Below are 15,094 nucleotides of genomic sequence, written 5' to 3' on the forward strand. Positions count from 1 at the left end.
ATGGCGCCGGGGGCAGGGCGGGCGCTTGTGCCGACTCGGCGGTTTGGCCGGGGGAGGGGCCTCTGGAGGCCCCGCCTCGGCCCCGCCCCCGCCGCTATGCGGCCCGGCCCGACTGCGCTGTGGCTGCGCCTGGCAGTGGCGGTGGCCCTGGCCTTCGGCGGCCCCCTGGCTGCACGGTGGGCCTCGGCCCGGGCCCCCATCTACGTCAGCAGCTGGGCCGTGCGGGTGTCCCAGGGCTACCAGGAGGCCGAGCGCCTGGCACGCAAATTCGGCTTCGTCAACCTGGGGCAGGTGGGTGGGACCCGGATGGACAGGGCGCGGAGGTGGGGGAGGGCTGGGTGCTCCCAGACCCGGACAGATGCGAAGGAGTCCCCAAGGCCCCCCAAATATCACGACCCCCAGCCCATCCCTGTCTTGGCCAGTCTCAGCTTCTGGGACTCCCGGAGGGCACGTGAAGCCCCCAACTGGGCGCCAGGTGGGCGGAGGGTGCAAACAAGGGGGTTGGTCCCCGTCCCCGGGCGGGGGGGAGCCACGTCCCAGCGATGCGGCTGCCTCCCCTACTTCCCAGATCTTCCCTGACGGGCAGTACTTCCACCTGCGGCACCGGGGCGTGGTCCAGCAATCCCTGACCCCGCACTGGGGCCACCGCCTGCGCCTCAAGAAAGACCCCAAGGTGAGCCTGGCCTTGAGGCTGTCTCCCCAGGGCATCGGTCCCCTTCTGGGGCCCACTAGCCACCTTTGGTTATTCTTGTAATTGTCACGAATGGCCATGTGGCCTTCAGCAGGTCACCTGCTCTCTGCTCTCTCTGCATCTCAGATCCACTGGGGTCCCCAGTCTGTCCAGTGGGAACCCAGGTGGGGAAGGCATGAGGACAGCAGGGCACTTACACAGGGGGCACCTCCTGCTGCCCTTCGTCCTCCCTCTAGCACACCCTGCTGGATGAAGGGCTCCAGGTACTTCAGTAGGGAGGGACAGATAACATCCCATTCCCACCGCCCAGCTGATAGGGCGGAAGGAAGGGAATCTGCCCATTTTACGACACAGGAATCAGTTCCAAAGACTGGGAGGTCTGGAGTCATCCAGTGAGCCTGTGGCTGTTGTGGGACAGAACCCAGTTTCCAGATGCTCAGAGAGGTGCCTGGGCCAGGGCCTCTGTCAAGTAAAGGCTTTGGACGCCAAGCTGGGGAGTTGCGACCAAGTTGAGACCAAGCCCCACGGGGGACCGAGAGAAGTGGCCGGTCCATGATGTGGTTTGCAAGAGTGAGGCTGGGGCTTGCAGAGGGGTCAGCCAAGTGGAACGGAGAGGGAGAAGTTAGGGCCAGCTGCCACGTCTGAAACTGAGCACTGAGGGAGGAGAGGGCCCCAGACACTGAGATGCAGGTGGGGAACGTAAGCTGGTATGGGAGGTAAGAAGGAGGAAGGGCCAGAGCCCGAGAAGAGCAGCCCAGGCAGGCAGAACAGCATGTGCAAAGGTCATGGGGTGGAAATGGCTTCAAGGCCCTTGGAATATGGAAGCGGTCACTGTGGCTGAGCAGTAGGGAGGCCGTGGGGCTGGACAGGCAGGGCTTTGGGGGCAGTGGACAGGGTGATGGAGAGCCACGGGAAGGTTTCAGCAGACAGTGATGCTACTGTGCCGCTGAGAGCAGGTTGTAGAGAGTCAGGGGCAGCTGGAGGACCAGGGAGGAGGTGGGAGTGGCCACCCAGCGGTGTCCTGGTCTGGGGAGGCGGAGCTAGAGGGAAGTGGCCAGTTTAGGAAGTTATGCTGGAGAGAAGTGGACAGTACAGCCAAAAGGGGAGTAAAAGTAAAGCAAAAAAAAAAAAAAAAGAAAGAAAAGAAAAAACAAAAAAAAGAAGAGATAAAAAAAGAAAAAAAAAAGTGGACAGAAGGACAGGAGCAGGCAGGAGGGATGGGGTAGGGTTGTGACCCAAGGACCCCCAGTCATGCTGGGCAGTGGCCACGTGTCTGTGGGCCCAAGGGTGGGTGGTCCAAGAGCCTCAGCGTCTCTGACTGAAGACAGAGCCCCAGGCAGGTGAGGACCCTGGAGAGCAGCCCCAGCAAATGCTGGGTCCCATGGCAAGGACCCAAAAGGAGACCCACAGCCCTCCTGACTCCCTTCCCACACCCTGAGGGGCCCCAGGGACAAGCGGCGGACAGTCCAGCTGTGCACCCCCACAGGTACAGTGGTTCGAGCAGCAGACGCTGCGGCGGCGAGTGAAGCGCTCCTTGGCAGTGCCCACGGACCCCTGGTTCTCCAAGCAGTGGTACATGGTGAGCGGCTGGGCCGGGGCAGGCGGGGCAGGGTGGGCCACAGCCCCCCTGACCCCAGGACCCCTGCCTTGCGCAGAACAAGGAGGTGCAGCCGGACCTGAACATCCTGCAGGTCTGGAGCCAGGGGCTGACCGGCCAGGGCGTCGTGGTCTCTGTGCTGGACGACGGCATTGAGAAGGACCACCCAGACCTCTGGGCCAACTACGTGAGACTTCAGGCGGCCTGGGCTAGGGGCTGCCCCGTGTCCTCAGGTTGGCCCCTACCCTGGGGACACCTTGCACCCCCTCACGTCCTCACCCACCCTCAGGATCCCCTGGCCAGCTATGACTTTAATGACTATGACCCAGACCCCCAGCCCCGCTACACGCCCAGCGACGAGAACCGGTGAGCCCGGGGTCCCACGGTGCCTGGGGGTGGAACCCAGTACCCCTCGGGGGGGCAGGGGCTGTGACGGTGCCCCTCTCGGCCCTGGCACCAGGCATGGGACCCGCTGTGCTGGGGAGGTTGCAGCAATCGTGAACAATGGCTTCTGCGGTGCAGGCGTCGCCTTCAACGCCCGGATTGGAGGTACCCGGTGTCCCCAGAGGCTCCACTTGGGGATAGAAGGGGTGACACTGGGGAGAGCTGGGCAAGCTCTCTGGGGAGGAAGACGCCTGCGCCCACCTCCTCCTCCCTGCTGGGCGAGGGGAGCTGAGCAGCTCCCCTCACCCACGGGCAGAGAGAGCATGGGGGGTTGGGGGGGACGGTGGGATGGCGGGACGTGGCAGTGGGCCTGCGAGGGCACGGGGCATGGGGCTGGCTGGTCGGCAGCGGCCCGGGCACCTGTGCAGGTGTGCGCATGCTGGACGGCACCATCACCGACGTCATCGAGGCGCAGTCACTGAGCCTGCAGCCACAGCACATCCACATCTACAGCGCCAGCTGGGGCCCTGAGGACGACGGCCGCACAGTGGACGGCCCTGGCATCCTCACCCGCGAGGCCTTCCGGCGTGGTGTGACCAAAGTGGGTGAGCGGGAGCCCAGGCCCTGGCTCAGCCTGCCCCTGCTCCGAGGGCTGGGCCGAGGCCACCCTCTCCACATGTCCCCTGCCACCCCACAGGGCCGTGGCGGGCTGGGCACGCTTTTCATCTGGGCGTCGGGCAATGGCGGCCTCCACTACGACAATTGCAACTGTGACGGCTACACCAACAGCATCCACACGCTGTCCGTGGGTAGCACCACGCAGCAGGGCCGCGTGCCCTGGTACAGCGAGGCCTGCGCCTCCACCCTCACCACCACCTACAGCAGCGGCGTCGCCACTGACCCCCAGATCGTGAGTGACGCCCCCGACGGGGTCTCCCCAGCCTCCCTCCTGTCTCCCAGCGGTTTGTTGCTGTGCGGATGAACTATGTGGTGCCACGTCAGGGCTCAGGGCTTCAGGGCACCGTCACCAGCACTGTGTACACTGCACCTGACAGGTCATTTGCCAGTCTCTCACTCCTCCCCTGAAAGCCGCTTTTAAAACCCGGATCCAACCCCATCAGCCCGGTCAGAGCCCTCTTCTGGCTCCCTGTGGCTCTTTGATGATACCAAGCCCTGTGCCCAGGCCACCGCTGGGCCCCATCTCACCTCCTTGCTGGAACTTTTGGCCTCATTCCATCAGGCCCCTTCTGCCTTGAGGCCACCGTGGAGGCCCTTCCCTCTGCCCCAAATGCTTCCCCACCTTCTTCCCCCATGGTTCTTCCTTCACACCTCCACCCTAGGGCTGCTGCTTCCAGGAAGTCCACCCAGACCTCTTCCCCATGCTGGACCAGCCCCTGCCTGATACACATGCCCTCGATGGCACCACCCAAGGTTCCTTGAAGCTGGGACAGGAGGGGCTGGGGCCTCCCTCAGGCCCCAGGGCCAGACACATAGCAGGTGCTCTCCGAACACCAGCAAACCCATTTCCTCCCATGGCTGCCCAGGTGGCCCCTGGCACACAGATGTGGGGCCTAGGACCAGGCCATCCTATTGCCACTTTGCCATCCCCCACATGTCCCAGGCAGGGCTGGCTTCCAGGCATGCGACCCAGCAGAGACTTTCTGAACTCAGTCTTTAGTGCTTTTTGATCTCAGTTCTTGTAGTTATTGAGTTTAGACCTGACGTTTCAAACTCGTCCTTGGTACTCTTTGAGCTTAGTCATTAGTACTTTTGAGCTTAGTCCTTGGTACTTATTGAACTCGGTCCTTGGTACTTTTTGAACAAGGGCTGCATTTTCACTGCACACTGGGCCCCCCGAGGCCTGCCACTCTCTGCCTTCAGGTCACCACGGACCTGCATCACCAGTGCACGGACAAGCACACAGGCACCTCAGCCTCAGCCCCGCTGGCTGCGGGCATCATTGCCCTGGCTCTGGAGGCCAAGTAGGTGATGGTGGGGTCCCTACCTGCCACCCCACCCCCCAGGCACGGGCCTGGGCTCACAGGTCCTCCCCCCTCAGCCCGTTCCTGACATGGAGGGACATGCAGCACCTTGTGGTTCGCGCATCCAGGCCTGCGCAGCTGCAGGCCGAGGACTGGAGAACCAATGGCGTGGGGCGTCAAGGTGCGGCAGGGCCAGGCGGGGGTGGGGGCGCCAGGCCCACAGGGCCAGTGACAGCCGTCCTTCTGCACAGTGAGCCACCACTACGGCTATGGGCTGCTGGACGCCGGGCTGCTGGTGGACATGGCTCGCACCTGGGTGCCCACGTGGCCCCAGAAGAAATGCACTGTCAACGTCCTGCACAACCCCACGTGAGGGCCCTCCCCGCCCTGTCCTCACAGCTGTCATTCCCCACAGGGGGGCCGGGGGGAGGGGGGCAGGCCTGGAGGCCTCAGTTACCCATGAGCGCACCAAGGGGCTGGACCCCATGACCTCCGAGCCCCGCCCGCCTGTTGGCCACCCATCCTGCGCAGGCCGGCAAGAGGGTGCTCACCCCCTCGCTCCCCTAGCCCCATCCTGCCGCTCATGCATGTGGGGAACAACGTGTCAGCCTGCGCTGGCAGCCGCAACTACATCCGCTCGCTGGAGCACGTGCAGGTGCAGCTGTCGCTGTCCTACAGCCGCCGCGGGGACCTGGAGATCTCCCTCACCAGCCCCATGGGCACCCGCTCCACCCTCGTGGCCATCAGGTGTGCGCCAGGGTGCAGCAGCCTCACACCTGGCAGGGGTCAGTGAGCGCTGTCTTCCTGGGGCCTCCTCACAGGGAGGGGGCCACGTGCATTCTGGATTCACGGGGCAGCCTGTGCAGGTCGGACCCACCACGCCCCTGCCACGGGGTCAGACACACACTGTGGCTCTGCGGGTCTTCACGGCCATGCTGGCAAAGCCGCCTCTCTCCCCTGCCTACCTGTCTGTCCCAGGCCCCTGGACATCAGCCGCCAAGGCTACAACAACTGGATCTTCATGTCCACCCACTTCTGGGATGAGAACCCACAGGGCCTGTGGATCCTGGGCCTAGAGAACAAGGGCTACTATTTCAACACGGGTGAGGGCCAGGCCAGGCGGGCTCGGGTAGGACAGGGACTCAGCTCTCCAGCCCCTCCTGTTACCCCCTGCCAAAGGGGTTCCCAGGGGCTCCTCCGAGAGAACATGTATGCAGTAGGTGTGCCGTTAGCTGGGAGTAGGTCTCCAGGTACAGGCACCCAGTAGGTGTGCTGTTCCCCGGGAGAAGTAGGTATCTGGCCACTGGTGCACAATAGGTGTGCTGATACCCAGGGGAAGTTGGTGTCCGGCCACTGTCACACAATAGGTGTGCTGATACCTGGGAGGAGCAGGTGTCCAGCCACTGGCGCACAGTAGGTGTGCTGTTACCCGGAAGAAGTGAGTATAGTCACTTAGCAGGTTAGCCTAGCAACCGGCGCACAGTAGGTGCTTAGTGGCTAGGGCACCATCTGAACCTGGTGCCTGGTGGGATCTACAGGGGTGTGGGGGGCGGGTGCCCCAGGCACTGGCAGGACCAGGCGCCAACAGCCTCCCGCTCCTCCCGTGCCCCTCCTGCGACCCCTGCCCAGGGACGCTGTACCACTACACGCTGCTGCTCTATGGGACGACGGAGGACATGACATTGCGGCCCCCGGGCCCCCAGGTGACCAGCAGCGCGTGTGTGCGGCGGGACACAGAGGGGCTGTGCCAGGGTGAGTGGCCAGCGGCGCGGCCCTCCTGCTGGGAGGCGGCGGGCAGTGTGCGTGTGCTGCCTGGGCGGCCGGGCTGCTGGGCGGGCGACAGGCTCACGCGCCCGCGTCCCACAGAGTGCCACAGCCCCGCCTACCTTCTGGGCCGGCGCTGCCTCGCCTATTGCCCCCCGAGGTTCTTCAATCATACGCGGAGGGCCGTGATCGCGGGGCCCGGGCGCCCGGCCACGCCAGCGCTGAGGGTGTGCGCCAGCTGCCACGCGTCCTGCTACACCTGCCGCGGCGGCTCCGCGCGCGACTGCACAGCCTGCCCGCCGTCCTCCACGCTCGACGGGCGGCGGGGCTCCTGCTCCGAGCCCGCCAACCTCCGCGGCCTCCCCCAGCCCACCGCCACCGCCAGCGCCAGCGCCTGCTCCAACCGGCCCCCTCACTGGGCCCCTGCCGTGGTGCCCGTCCTGCTGGCCGTGGCCGTCGGGGGCGCGTCCACGGGCCGGCTGCCGTAGCTGGGGTCCCAGACGCCGGGGTCGCCCCTGTCACCAGCTGCCGGCTGGAACCCGGAGTCGTCGGACTTGGAGCGTGGACCTGCCCTCGCCTGGGCACCGGCGGGCACTGGGTCCGGCCCCTGCTGGACTGGCCTGGAGGGGCGAGAACGGCCCCAGCGGGCCCCGGCTGGCCACTGCTGGTGGGGCCAGGTGGAACCTCCAGGTGGAAGGCAGAGAGAGGAGTCTCGTACACATTTTGTGTTTGGGGGAGAGGAGGGATGGGACAGAGGCCAGACCAGGACCACCATCCCTTCCCTGTCCCTGAATCCCAGGGAAAGTGGAGGGAGGAAAACATGATGCTGTCCAGTCTTGGGCACAGCGTCCAACCTCAGAGTTTGCAAATAAAGGTTGAATACAAGGTGCCAAGTCTGAGGCCTCCTTGGGAGCAGGGCAGCCCTGAGAGCCCCGGGGCTCAGGCGGACTCCAGCTGGGACCCCCAGACATGGGCCCCTGGAAGACCCACTGGGCCCCAATGGGAGAATCGGGCCCAAGGACAGTGGGGAAGGGATGGGGTCCCCAAGCGATGCCCACATGTTACCAACACCTAGCATCCCACCATGGGACATGGCCCATCCTAGCCCAAACTTTTTATTATTTTTATTTTATTTATTTTGATGTTAAAAATTAAAGTTTATTTTTAGTGTACTTCTCAGCAGAATAAGTAACTTTTTAACACCAAGAACTAACAGAAGTGTGATCAGCATATCACAGATCAGGTGGCCGGTTCCGGGCAGGTCTATCGAGGTGCCAGTAATTATACTTCTCGGGTCTCTGAGGGCCATAGGGAGATGGAGGCTCATGAGAGTGTAATTATGGACTCTCGACTTCCCCATCCATAGAGCGGGTTTTCCACTTCTCTGGAACTGCAGGTGGGTCCCCAGGTGTGCAAAGTGTGAGCAAGAGGGTGCCAGGGTGGGTGCCAGCTATGAAAGTGTCACCTGTGTCCTCGCACACACTAGAGAAGTGGACACACCTGAGTCCTAATGTTCATTTCTGTGCGATAATCATGTCAAATCAAAACAACTTGAATATTTCTTCACAAGGTCAGACTAAGTCTATATATGATATGTAGCAAAAAAATCTAAGCATTTCGAAAAAAGCTATCTTTTTTCAAAACATTTCTTCAAAAGGAAATTTTGGATGAACATTTGCCCCAGTTAGCAAAGGTCATTGATGAGCAGATGATATATGTGAATCATTTGAAGAATACGCAGCTGCTATAGACCTATTATTTATTTATTTATTTATTGAGACAGAGTCTCACTCTCTTGCCTGGGCTAGAGTGCTGTGGCATCAACCTAGCTCACAGCAACCTCAAACTCCTGGGCTCAAGCGATCCTCCTGCCTCAGCCTCTCGGGTAGCTGGGACTACAGGCATGCGCCACCATACCCAGCTAATTTTTTCTATTTTTAGTTGTTTGGCTAATTTCTTTCCATTTATAGTAGAGACAGGGTCTCGCTCTTGTGCATGCTGGTCTCGAACTCCTGAGCTCAAGTGATCCTCCCACCTCAGCCTCCCAGAGTGCTAGGATTACAGGCGTGAGCCATCGCGCCCAGCCTAAACCTATTATTAATAATTGGAGAACACAGTGAAAGGTTCACTGACTTTGAGAATCATGACATCACACTCAAATGAGCATTTCAGCCTTACCTAGTGGATACCACCAAGGCACCTAAAGAACTACAGATGGAATTGATTGAGCTCTCAGTAGATGACATTTTAAAGTCATTGATGCTAAGAAAGATGCAAGCGAAACATAGAAAAATGCAGTAGAATACGGAGGCCTTCAGCAACATGCCCCCAAATACTTGCTTTTCAACCACTTACTGCTGCGAATCTATCTTCTCCTACCTGACCCAAATCAATACTCCCTTAAGGTCACAAATGACTGATACCCGTCTACAGGATCAACTGAAACTGCGGACCTCCACGCTGCAACCAAACATTCAAATGCTTTCCAACAAACATCAGACACAACCAAGCCATTAAAAGGTTAACTTTAAAATTAACAAATAGTTTTCATTTTTTGAAAGTATTAAGTACATAGTAGTTAGACTTTTACAAAATGTACATTTTTAAGTATATCTAATTGAAGTTTCTTGAACGGGGCCTTATTTGATTACAGCTAAATTAATTCGGCCTTCCCACATGAAAATGTTCCCCACCCCTGGACAAAACCAACTTGATTGATATTCCACATGCTGGAATATCACTCAGCCATGAAAAGGGATGAGGCTGTGACACAGGCCACAGCGTGGATGGACCTTGAGGACATAGTGCTCAGTGAGAGACGTCAGACACAGAAGGACACACAGTGTGTGACTCCGTTTATATGAAATGTCCAGAACAGGCAATTCCACGGAGAGGGGAAGCTGGGTGTGGGGCAAGGTGGGGAGTGGCTGTTAACAGGAGCAGGGTTTCTTTTGGGGTGATGAGAATGTTCTGGAAATAGACTATGCTGATGGTTGCCCAAGTCTAAATATATGAAAAACTCCAAAACCATTGAATTGTACACTTTATGCAGGGGAACTGTAGGGCATGTACATTGCATCTCAATAAAGATCTTAAAAAACACAGCTGCCTTCCACCTTCCCCAGCCGTGGGAGGAGGGGCCCAGATGCCCACCCAGTACTCCTCCCAGAGGGGCAGGGAGGTTTTAGAAAGTGGAGGGGCGACCCTGACCCAGAGTTGGAAGGCGAGATGCTGACATGCTTCCTACCTCCGTGACCCCCTCGGTGACTAGAGCAGCCAGCACGTGCTGAGCGCTCACTGTGTGCCAGGGCCCCTCTGGTGCCCGGGGACTTTGTCCCCAAAAGTATTGGGTGTCCCCCTTTTGCAGGAACCCAAACTTCGGAGGTTTTGCTACCCAGCCTGGGGAGCCCGGACTCGAACTCACTCGCTCCCCTTGCGCTTCCGGACCCGGGTTCCCCAGGGAGGCTGAGACCGTGCTGGTCCAGAAACTCCTTCCCTCGGATCGGACCGGGACCCTCCCTGGCGCGGCCCCTTTAAGAGGGGGCGGGGCCGGGCGGTGAGTGGCGGGCCGGAGCTAGAGGGGACCGGAAGTGCGTGTCACGTGTTCGGACGCGGGGCCGCGCTCCGACCGGAAGCGGAAGTGGGTGCCTCGGCGGCGCTTGTGTCTCCGGGCGCGCGCCCAGGTTAGGAGAGGCCGGTGGTAGGGGTTTTCGTGGGGAAACTGAGGCAGGGGACGAGCCGGGTCCCGAAGCCCCGGGCCTCGTGTGGTTGGCCACAGGGAGGGCCAGGGGCAGGGCGGGCTTCCCCGGGAGCTGGGCCGCGACGGGTGCGTATGAGTTCTCTGGGCGGGGGGAATGGCCCAGGCTAAGGCCAAAGGGTGGACACCTTCGTCAAGGCGCCCTTCTCCCGCCTGCAGGCATGGGCTCTAAGGCCAAGAAGCGCGTGGTGCTGCCCACCCGGCCCGCGCCCCCCACGGTGGAGCAAATCCTGGAGGACGTGCGGGGGGCGCCGGCCGGGGACCCCGTCTTCACCGCCCTGGCCGGGGAAGGTAGGCGGGGCCCAGGCTGGGGAGGGGCGGACGCGATACCCCAGCAGCGAGGGGGAAGGGGAGAAGCACACCCTTAACTTCCACCCCGGGCCCTAGTGACCACAGGTTGGGTGAAACCATGGAGTCGGGAGCCCAGGCTCGGGGGCCAGTCCGTAGGCGGGATCCTTATCCTTTCTGGGGCCCCCTCTCCTCATCTGTTAAGTGGGGCCGATCTTAAAGGAGTCCTGTAAAACAGGGATGGGGCAACCAGTGCCCAAGGCCATACCTTGCCCCTGCCTGTTTTTGTAGGGCCAGGGAGCTAATACTGAATTTTTTAAAATTTTTTTTTTAATTTTAGAGACAGGGTCTTGTTCTGTCTCCCAGGCTGGCGTGCAGTGGTGTCATCACAGCTCACTGCAGCCTCCAACTCCTGGGCTCAAGCGATCCTGTTGGCTCAGCCTTCTGAGTAGCTGGGACTACATGTGCCACCACCTAATTTTTTCTATTTTTAGTAGACATGGAGTCTTGGGTCTTGCTCAGGCTGGTGTTGAACTCTTCAGCTCAAGCGATCCTCCCGCCTCAGCCTCCCAGAGTGCTGGGATGACAGGCGTGAGCCACTGCGCCTGGCTGGGAACAATTTTTAAATTAAGTAACATCTGTCTAAGCACATTTCAGGAACCACGAGTTGCTGGCAGCTACTCTAGTAAATAGCACAGGTGGAAGACATTTCCATCATCTGGAAAGTTCCATGGGATGTTGCTGCTCTAGGTGCATGTGCTGGATTGTTGTTGCCAGGCACCTGGGTCACCAAAGGGTACTCGAACTCCAGTTTAAGAATCATGGGTGCAGGCCCAGGTGCACCGGCATTTTAGGTTGGGGAAACTGAGGCATGGCAGTGCAGGGGCTTGCTCCAGGGAGAGGGCATTCTCTGCCGGCCCACCTTATCTATGTGCACCGCCTGGCCTTTCCCACCTTATTACTAACACAGGCAGTAAATTAGTGGTTTTTAATCAGACACCAGTGTTCTCTGAGCCAGAGCTGGATGTGTAGCTACATTAGTGGGAACCCACCCGGCTGCCGGGCAGGGCAGGGCGTCTCCATGCATAGACAAGGGAACCAGGGAAGAGGGTACCTGGACATGTCTCTGAGTGACCCTAAGTCTGTGCTCTTTGGCCCTGCTGCCACAAGCCTGGGCTCTCATCAGAGCAGGGGGTCTGTACATGGTCTCTGCTAGATGTGAGAGTTGCTGGGAAATGGGTCGTCACATCTCCCAAGTGTTGGGTCCCTGAGGTCACATAGGCACAGGAGAGGCTCCCAGAGAGAGAGCAGGGGTGAGAGCCATGCCCGATGGCAAGGGCTGGGCTTTGTCTGTGACCTGTCCCCTGGCCACACCCTTTGCTGAGGGGCCTGTGTCTCCCGGCTGGGTGGCCAGGGAGCTTTCGTAACTTTTAAAAGATCCTGCCCCAAAGGTTGCTCAGGGAAAACGCCCTGTGGGGTGCTCTGGTGTGGCAGGGTGTGCCCAGGAGTCTGCACTGTGGGCTTTCCTGACCAGTGGTGCTGCTGTATCCTGTCCCCAGAACCCCCAGGTCCCTCCAGGAGGGCGGAGGACACCAAGGCCCAGTGGGAGCAGCTCTACCAGCAGAGCCGGGCCTACGTGGCCACCAATCAGCGGCTGCAGCAGGCGGGCGACGGGCTTAGGCAGAAGTGTGAGTGCCTGCGGCAAGCCGGCAAGGACCTGGCGCGGGAGGTGGACCAGGTGAAGCAGACGGCCCTGCTGGAGGCCGCGGCTGCCTCCTCGGGCTGACCTCGGGGCTGCCCACCCGGGGACCCAATCGCCCGTCAGGTCCAGGCCGGCACTTCATGTGGGTCCCCAGCACCCGAGAGTGAGCTGGCCCAGGCTGGCCTCTGTCATGCTGATCGCCCAGCTGGCTCTGTCCGTCTGTGTGCCCTGCCAGATGGAAGGACGCCTGTTCTGCTGCAATTCTGTCCCCTCCTCCACCCATGGTGGCCACGGCCCTAACATGAGATGGGGCTTCTGGGGGCCGGCACTCAACTGTCTGTCCGCCTCTGAATCCTGTGCCAGGCCCACAGTTGGGGTGTGGCACCGACTTGTTAACTGTGGTCCAGTCAAATGGGTGCCAGCCCGGCATCGGGGCCACCTGAGGGCCACCACCAGCCTCTGGTCCCACTTCCTTCCGCTTTCGGGCCTCCTCCCATGCCCATCTTCAAAACAACCCTGGGCTGCCGGGGTCACTGTTCCTGCTGCCCCCAAGAGAAGATGCCCAAGCCCCCTGCCAGGCTCAGCGTCCACTGTTGGCTGACAGGACAGCTCATCAGTCACTGCCCAGAGCTGGCTGGGGTCGTCCGGGTCTCACGCTGCCACCCACCGGGGCAGGGGCAGGTTCTGGCCCTGGGGCAGGTGGGGATTGGGATGGCAGAGGACCTTAAAAAGGGCCTTTCATGATAAAAGTCACATCAAGCAGGAACTAGAGCAGTGTGGGGCCTGGGGGAGATGGTCCAGAGGCCCGGCCCCTAAGTGTCCCCCGGGCCCTGCAGCTAAAATCCAGCTTGTCTGATGGGCCTTTTGAATGGCACCTCTCCAGCCACTCCTGGGGCCCTAGGAGGGATGCGAGTGGCTAGCAGGCAGGACCCTGGCTGAGGCCACCTCACGCCTCCTCTCAGATCTGCTTTGTTTCTGGAACGTGAAAGATGTTTCTTTTTGCCCGTACAAGGGGTACCTGCAGAAGCCTGAGAGACCGTCTGAACCAGAAATGGGCTCAGGGGGGCCCAGCCTGAACCTCTGGGGGCTTCTCATTGGTCACCTGTCCTGAAGCTTTGCTTGCCTGTCTGGGGACAGAAACCCCCGGGTGCTGGGTAAGGCCCTGCCAACCCCTCCCCCACTTTGCTTCTTGCAAAGCTGGGCCAGGGCTGAGCTCCCTGGAAGTGGCTCTGCTGTGGGGCCACCCGGGCTCCCCCAGCCCAGCCCCTGCACAGCTGTTGGCCGTGGTTCCGGTAGCAGGCGCTGTGTTGGCCCCGTCTGAGGCCTCTGGCCTTTGGCCCCTCCATCCCCAGCTCTGAGGGGCCTGCAGGTGTCCACTTGCCTGCAGCCAGGACTGAGCCTGGGTGTGGACACCCAGGTGTGGCCTCCTGGCTCTGGGGTGCCGTCCACCCTTGGGAGCTCCCCCGGGGGCCAGGCAGAGACCCTGCCAGCCTCACCTAGCCCCTCCCCTGCCCCAAATAACCCCCATGCCCGGGTCCTGCGTGTGGGGCCTGGCCGGAGGCATCTGTCCAGCAAAGCATCACTCCTTTGTTCCTGGCAGGAGCAAGGCTCCACGCCCAGCATGTGGACCTGGCATGGGGACAGGCTGGTGACCTGGATGGAAAGTCTTCCCCCACCCTTGCCTGGTCCTCGGCCCGTTGGGGAATAGAAGCCACAGGCAGCGCGGGGCAGTTGAACAGCTCTGTTTATTAAAGGTGCACAGGAGTCGGACAGCTGACCACATGTCGTTTTTCCGCCAGACAGATGGCTTTACATTGATGGGGACGGATGGGGGGTTTCATCTATGTACACATCCATTTAACACTGTGCAGGGACCTGGCACGAGGACAGGGTGTCAGCAGGATGAACCAGAGGTCAGGCGCGAGTCCAGTGCTGTGGCCGGGTGACAGATGGGGCGTGCGAGGTAATGCCGTTGGCTGCTAGGGCAGGCCACGCTCGTGGGTGCGGCACCTCAAGTTCAGCACCCAGATGTGGTGGTGTTGGGGGCAGGCGGTGGTCTGGGGTGCCTCGGGACATCAGACCCTCGTTGTCCCCGAGGCTGGCCGAGGGATGCTCCACAGGCCAGTGAGGACCCCACGTGGCCCAGGTGCAGAGTGGCTGAGCAGGGTCTGCAGATGAGACTCTGGTCTACTGCAGAGAGCAGAGAAGGCAGAAGTGACCCCAGACGTAGGATGTGGCAGGGTAGTGGCTGGCAGGAGCCCAGAGGTCCCTGCTGCTGGCCCAGGGCTGGGCTGAGGGGGGTGGCACGGGCAATCCCACCAGGCCCGGGTTCTGGGAGCAGCGCCAGGCATGTCCCCCCTCACAGCAGCCACCCCATTAGCCTGAGAGGTAGCTCTGGGAGTTCTCCCCACGGCCCACGTGGGGAAACCGAGGCACAGGGCAGTAAGATCACTGCCCAGGGTCTCACAGTGCATGAGAGGCCGGGCTGCACCTCGTCTGCAGCTGGGTGGCCCGGGGTCTGCCTGCTGTTTCCCCACTGCCAGGCCATCTCGGGTGCAGTCAGCCGCTGTGCCCAGTCTGAAGGCTCAGGAGAGACCACCAGTCCTGCCCCAAGGGGCCAGGGAGTTTCCAGAGATGCCCTGCTGCGTCCTGAGGGGGACTCGGGGAGGTCACCCTGTTCAGCCCCCGTCATCCTCCCCTCCCTGCTCAGTCACCGGCAGGGCAGCAGCCCTGCCTGCCAGCGAGGTCCTAGCAGCCCCTGCATTCGTTGGTGATTTAAGGACACCGAGGTCCAGCCGGAGCCCCAGGCATCAGTCCTGCAGGACACGGCGTTTCGGAGAGTAGTAATGCAACATGGTCACATCTATAGAAGCAGCAGCATATTATTTCTGGGGTGGGGCCTGAGGTCAGCGTTGCTCAAAAGAGTCCT

General features: G+C 61.0%; 2 protein-coding genes across 9 annotated transcripts; both read left to right on the forward strand.

Annotated features, from left to right (window-relative positions):
* The first annotated feature begins 96 nt into the window (after positions 1-96).
* Positions 97-6,964, forward strand: PCSK4 (proprotein convertase subtilisin/kexin type 4). 7 transcript variants are annotated; one of them, XM_069480936.1, is made up of 15 exons: positions 97-291; positions 569-673; positions 2,178-2,270; positions 2,347-2,475; positions 2,578-2,654; positions 2,749-2,837; positions 3,101-3,273; positions 3,370-3,582; positions 4,554-4,654; positions 4,732-4,835; positions 4,906-5,023; positions 5,222-5,401; positions 5,633-5,757; positions 6,284-6,406; positions 6,521-6,964. In XM_069480936.1, exons 1-15 carry the CDS (start codon positions 97-99, stop codon positions 6,904-6,906), a joined length of 2,211 nt encoding a protein of 736 aa, XP_069337037.1. In that variant the 3' UTR covers positions 6,907-6,964. The 7 variants fall into 7 exon arrangements, with proteins under 7 accessions (XP_069337037.1, XP_069337034.1, XP_069337040.1 ...); XM_069480933.1 differs by having other exon boundaries at positions 6,284-6,964; XM_069480935.1 differs by lacking the exon at positions 97-291 and having other exon boundaries at positions 358-673.
* A 3,113-nt stretch (positions 6,965-10,077) lies between these two features.
* C2H19orf25 (chromosome 2 C19orf25 homolog) lies at positions 10,078-13,929 on the forward strand. Of its 2 annotated transcripts, XM_069456408.1 has the most exons (4): positions 10,078-10,101; positions 10,335-10,466; positions 12,023-12,201; positions 13,178-13,929. In XM_069456408.1, exons 2-4 carry the CDS (start codon positions 10,337-10,339, stop codon positions 13,274-13,276), a joined length of 408 nt encoding a protein of 135 aa, XP_069312509.1. In that variant the 5' UTR covers positions 10,078-10,101; positions 10,335-10,336; the 3' UTR covers positions 13,277-13,929. The 2 variants fall into 2 exon arrangements, with proteins under 2 accessions (XP_069312509.1, XP_069312514.1); XM_069456413.1 differs by lacking the exon at positions 13,178-13,929 and having other exon boundaries at positions 12,023-12,314.
* Positions 13,930-15,094: the final 1,165 nt, after the last annotated feature.

This window comes from Eulemur rufifrons, chromosome 2 (assembly GCF_041146395.1).
Source record: "Eulemur rufifrons isolate Redbay chromosome 2, OSU_ERuf_1, whole genome shotgun sequence".
NCBI classification, from domain to species: domain Eukaryota; kingdom Metazoa; phylum Chordata; class Mammalia; order Primates; family Lemuridae; genus Eulemur; species Eulemur rufifrons.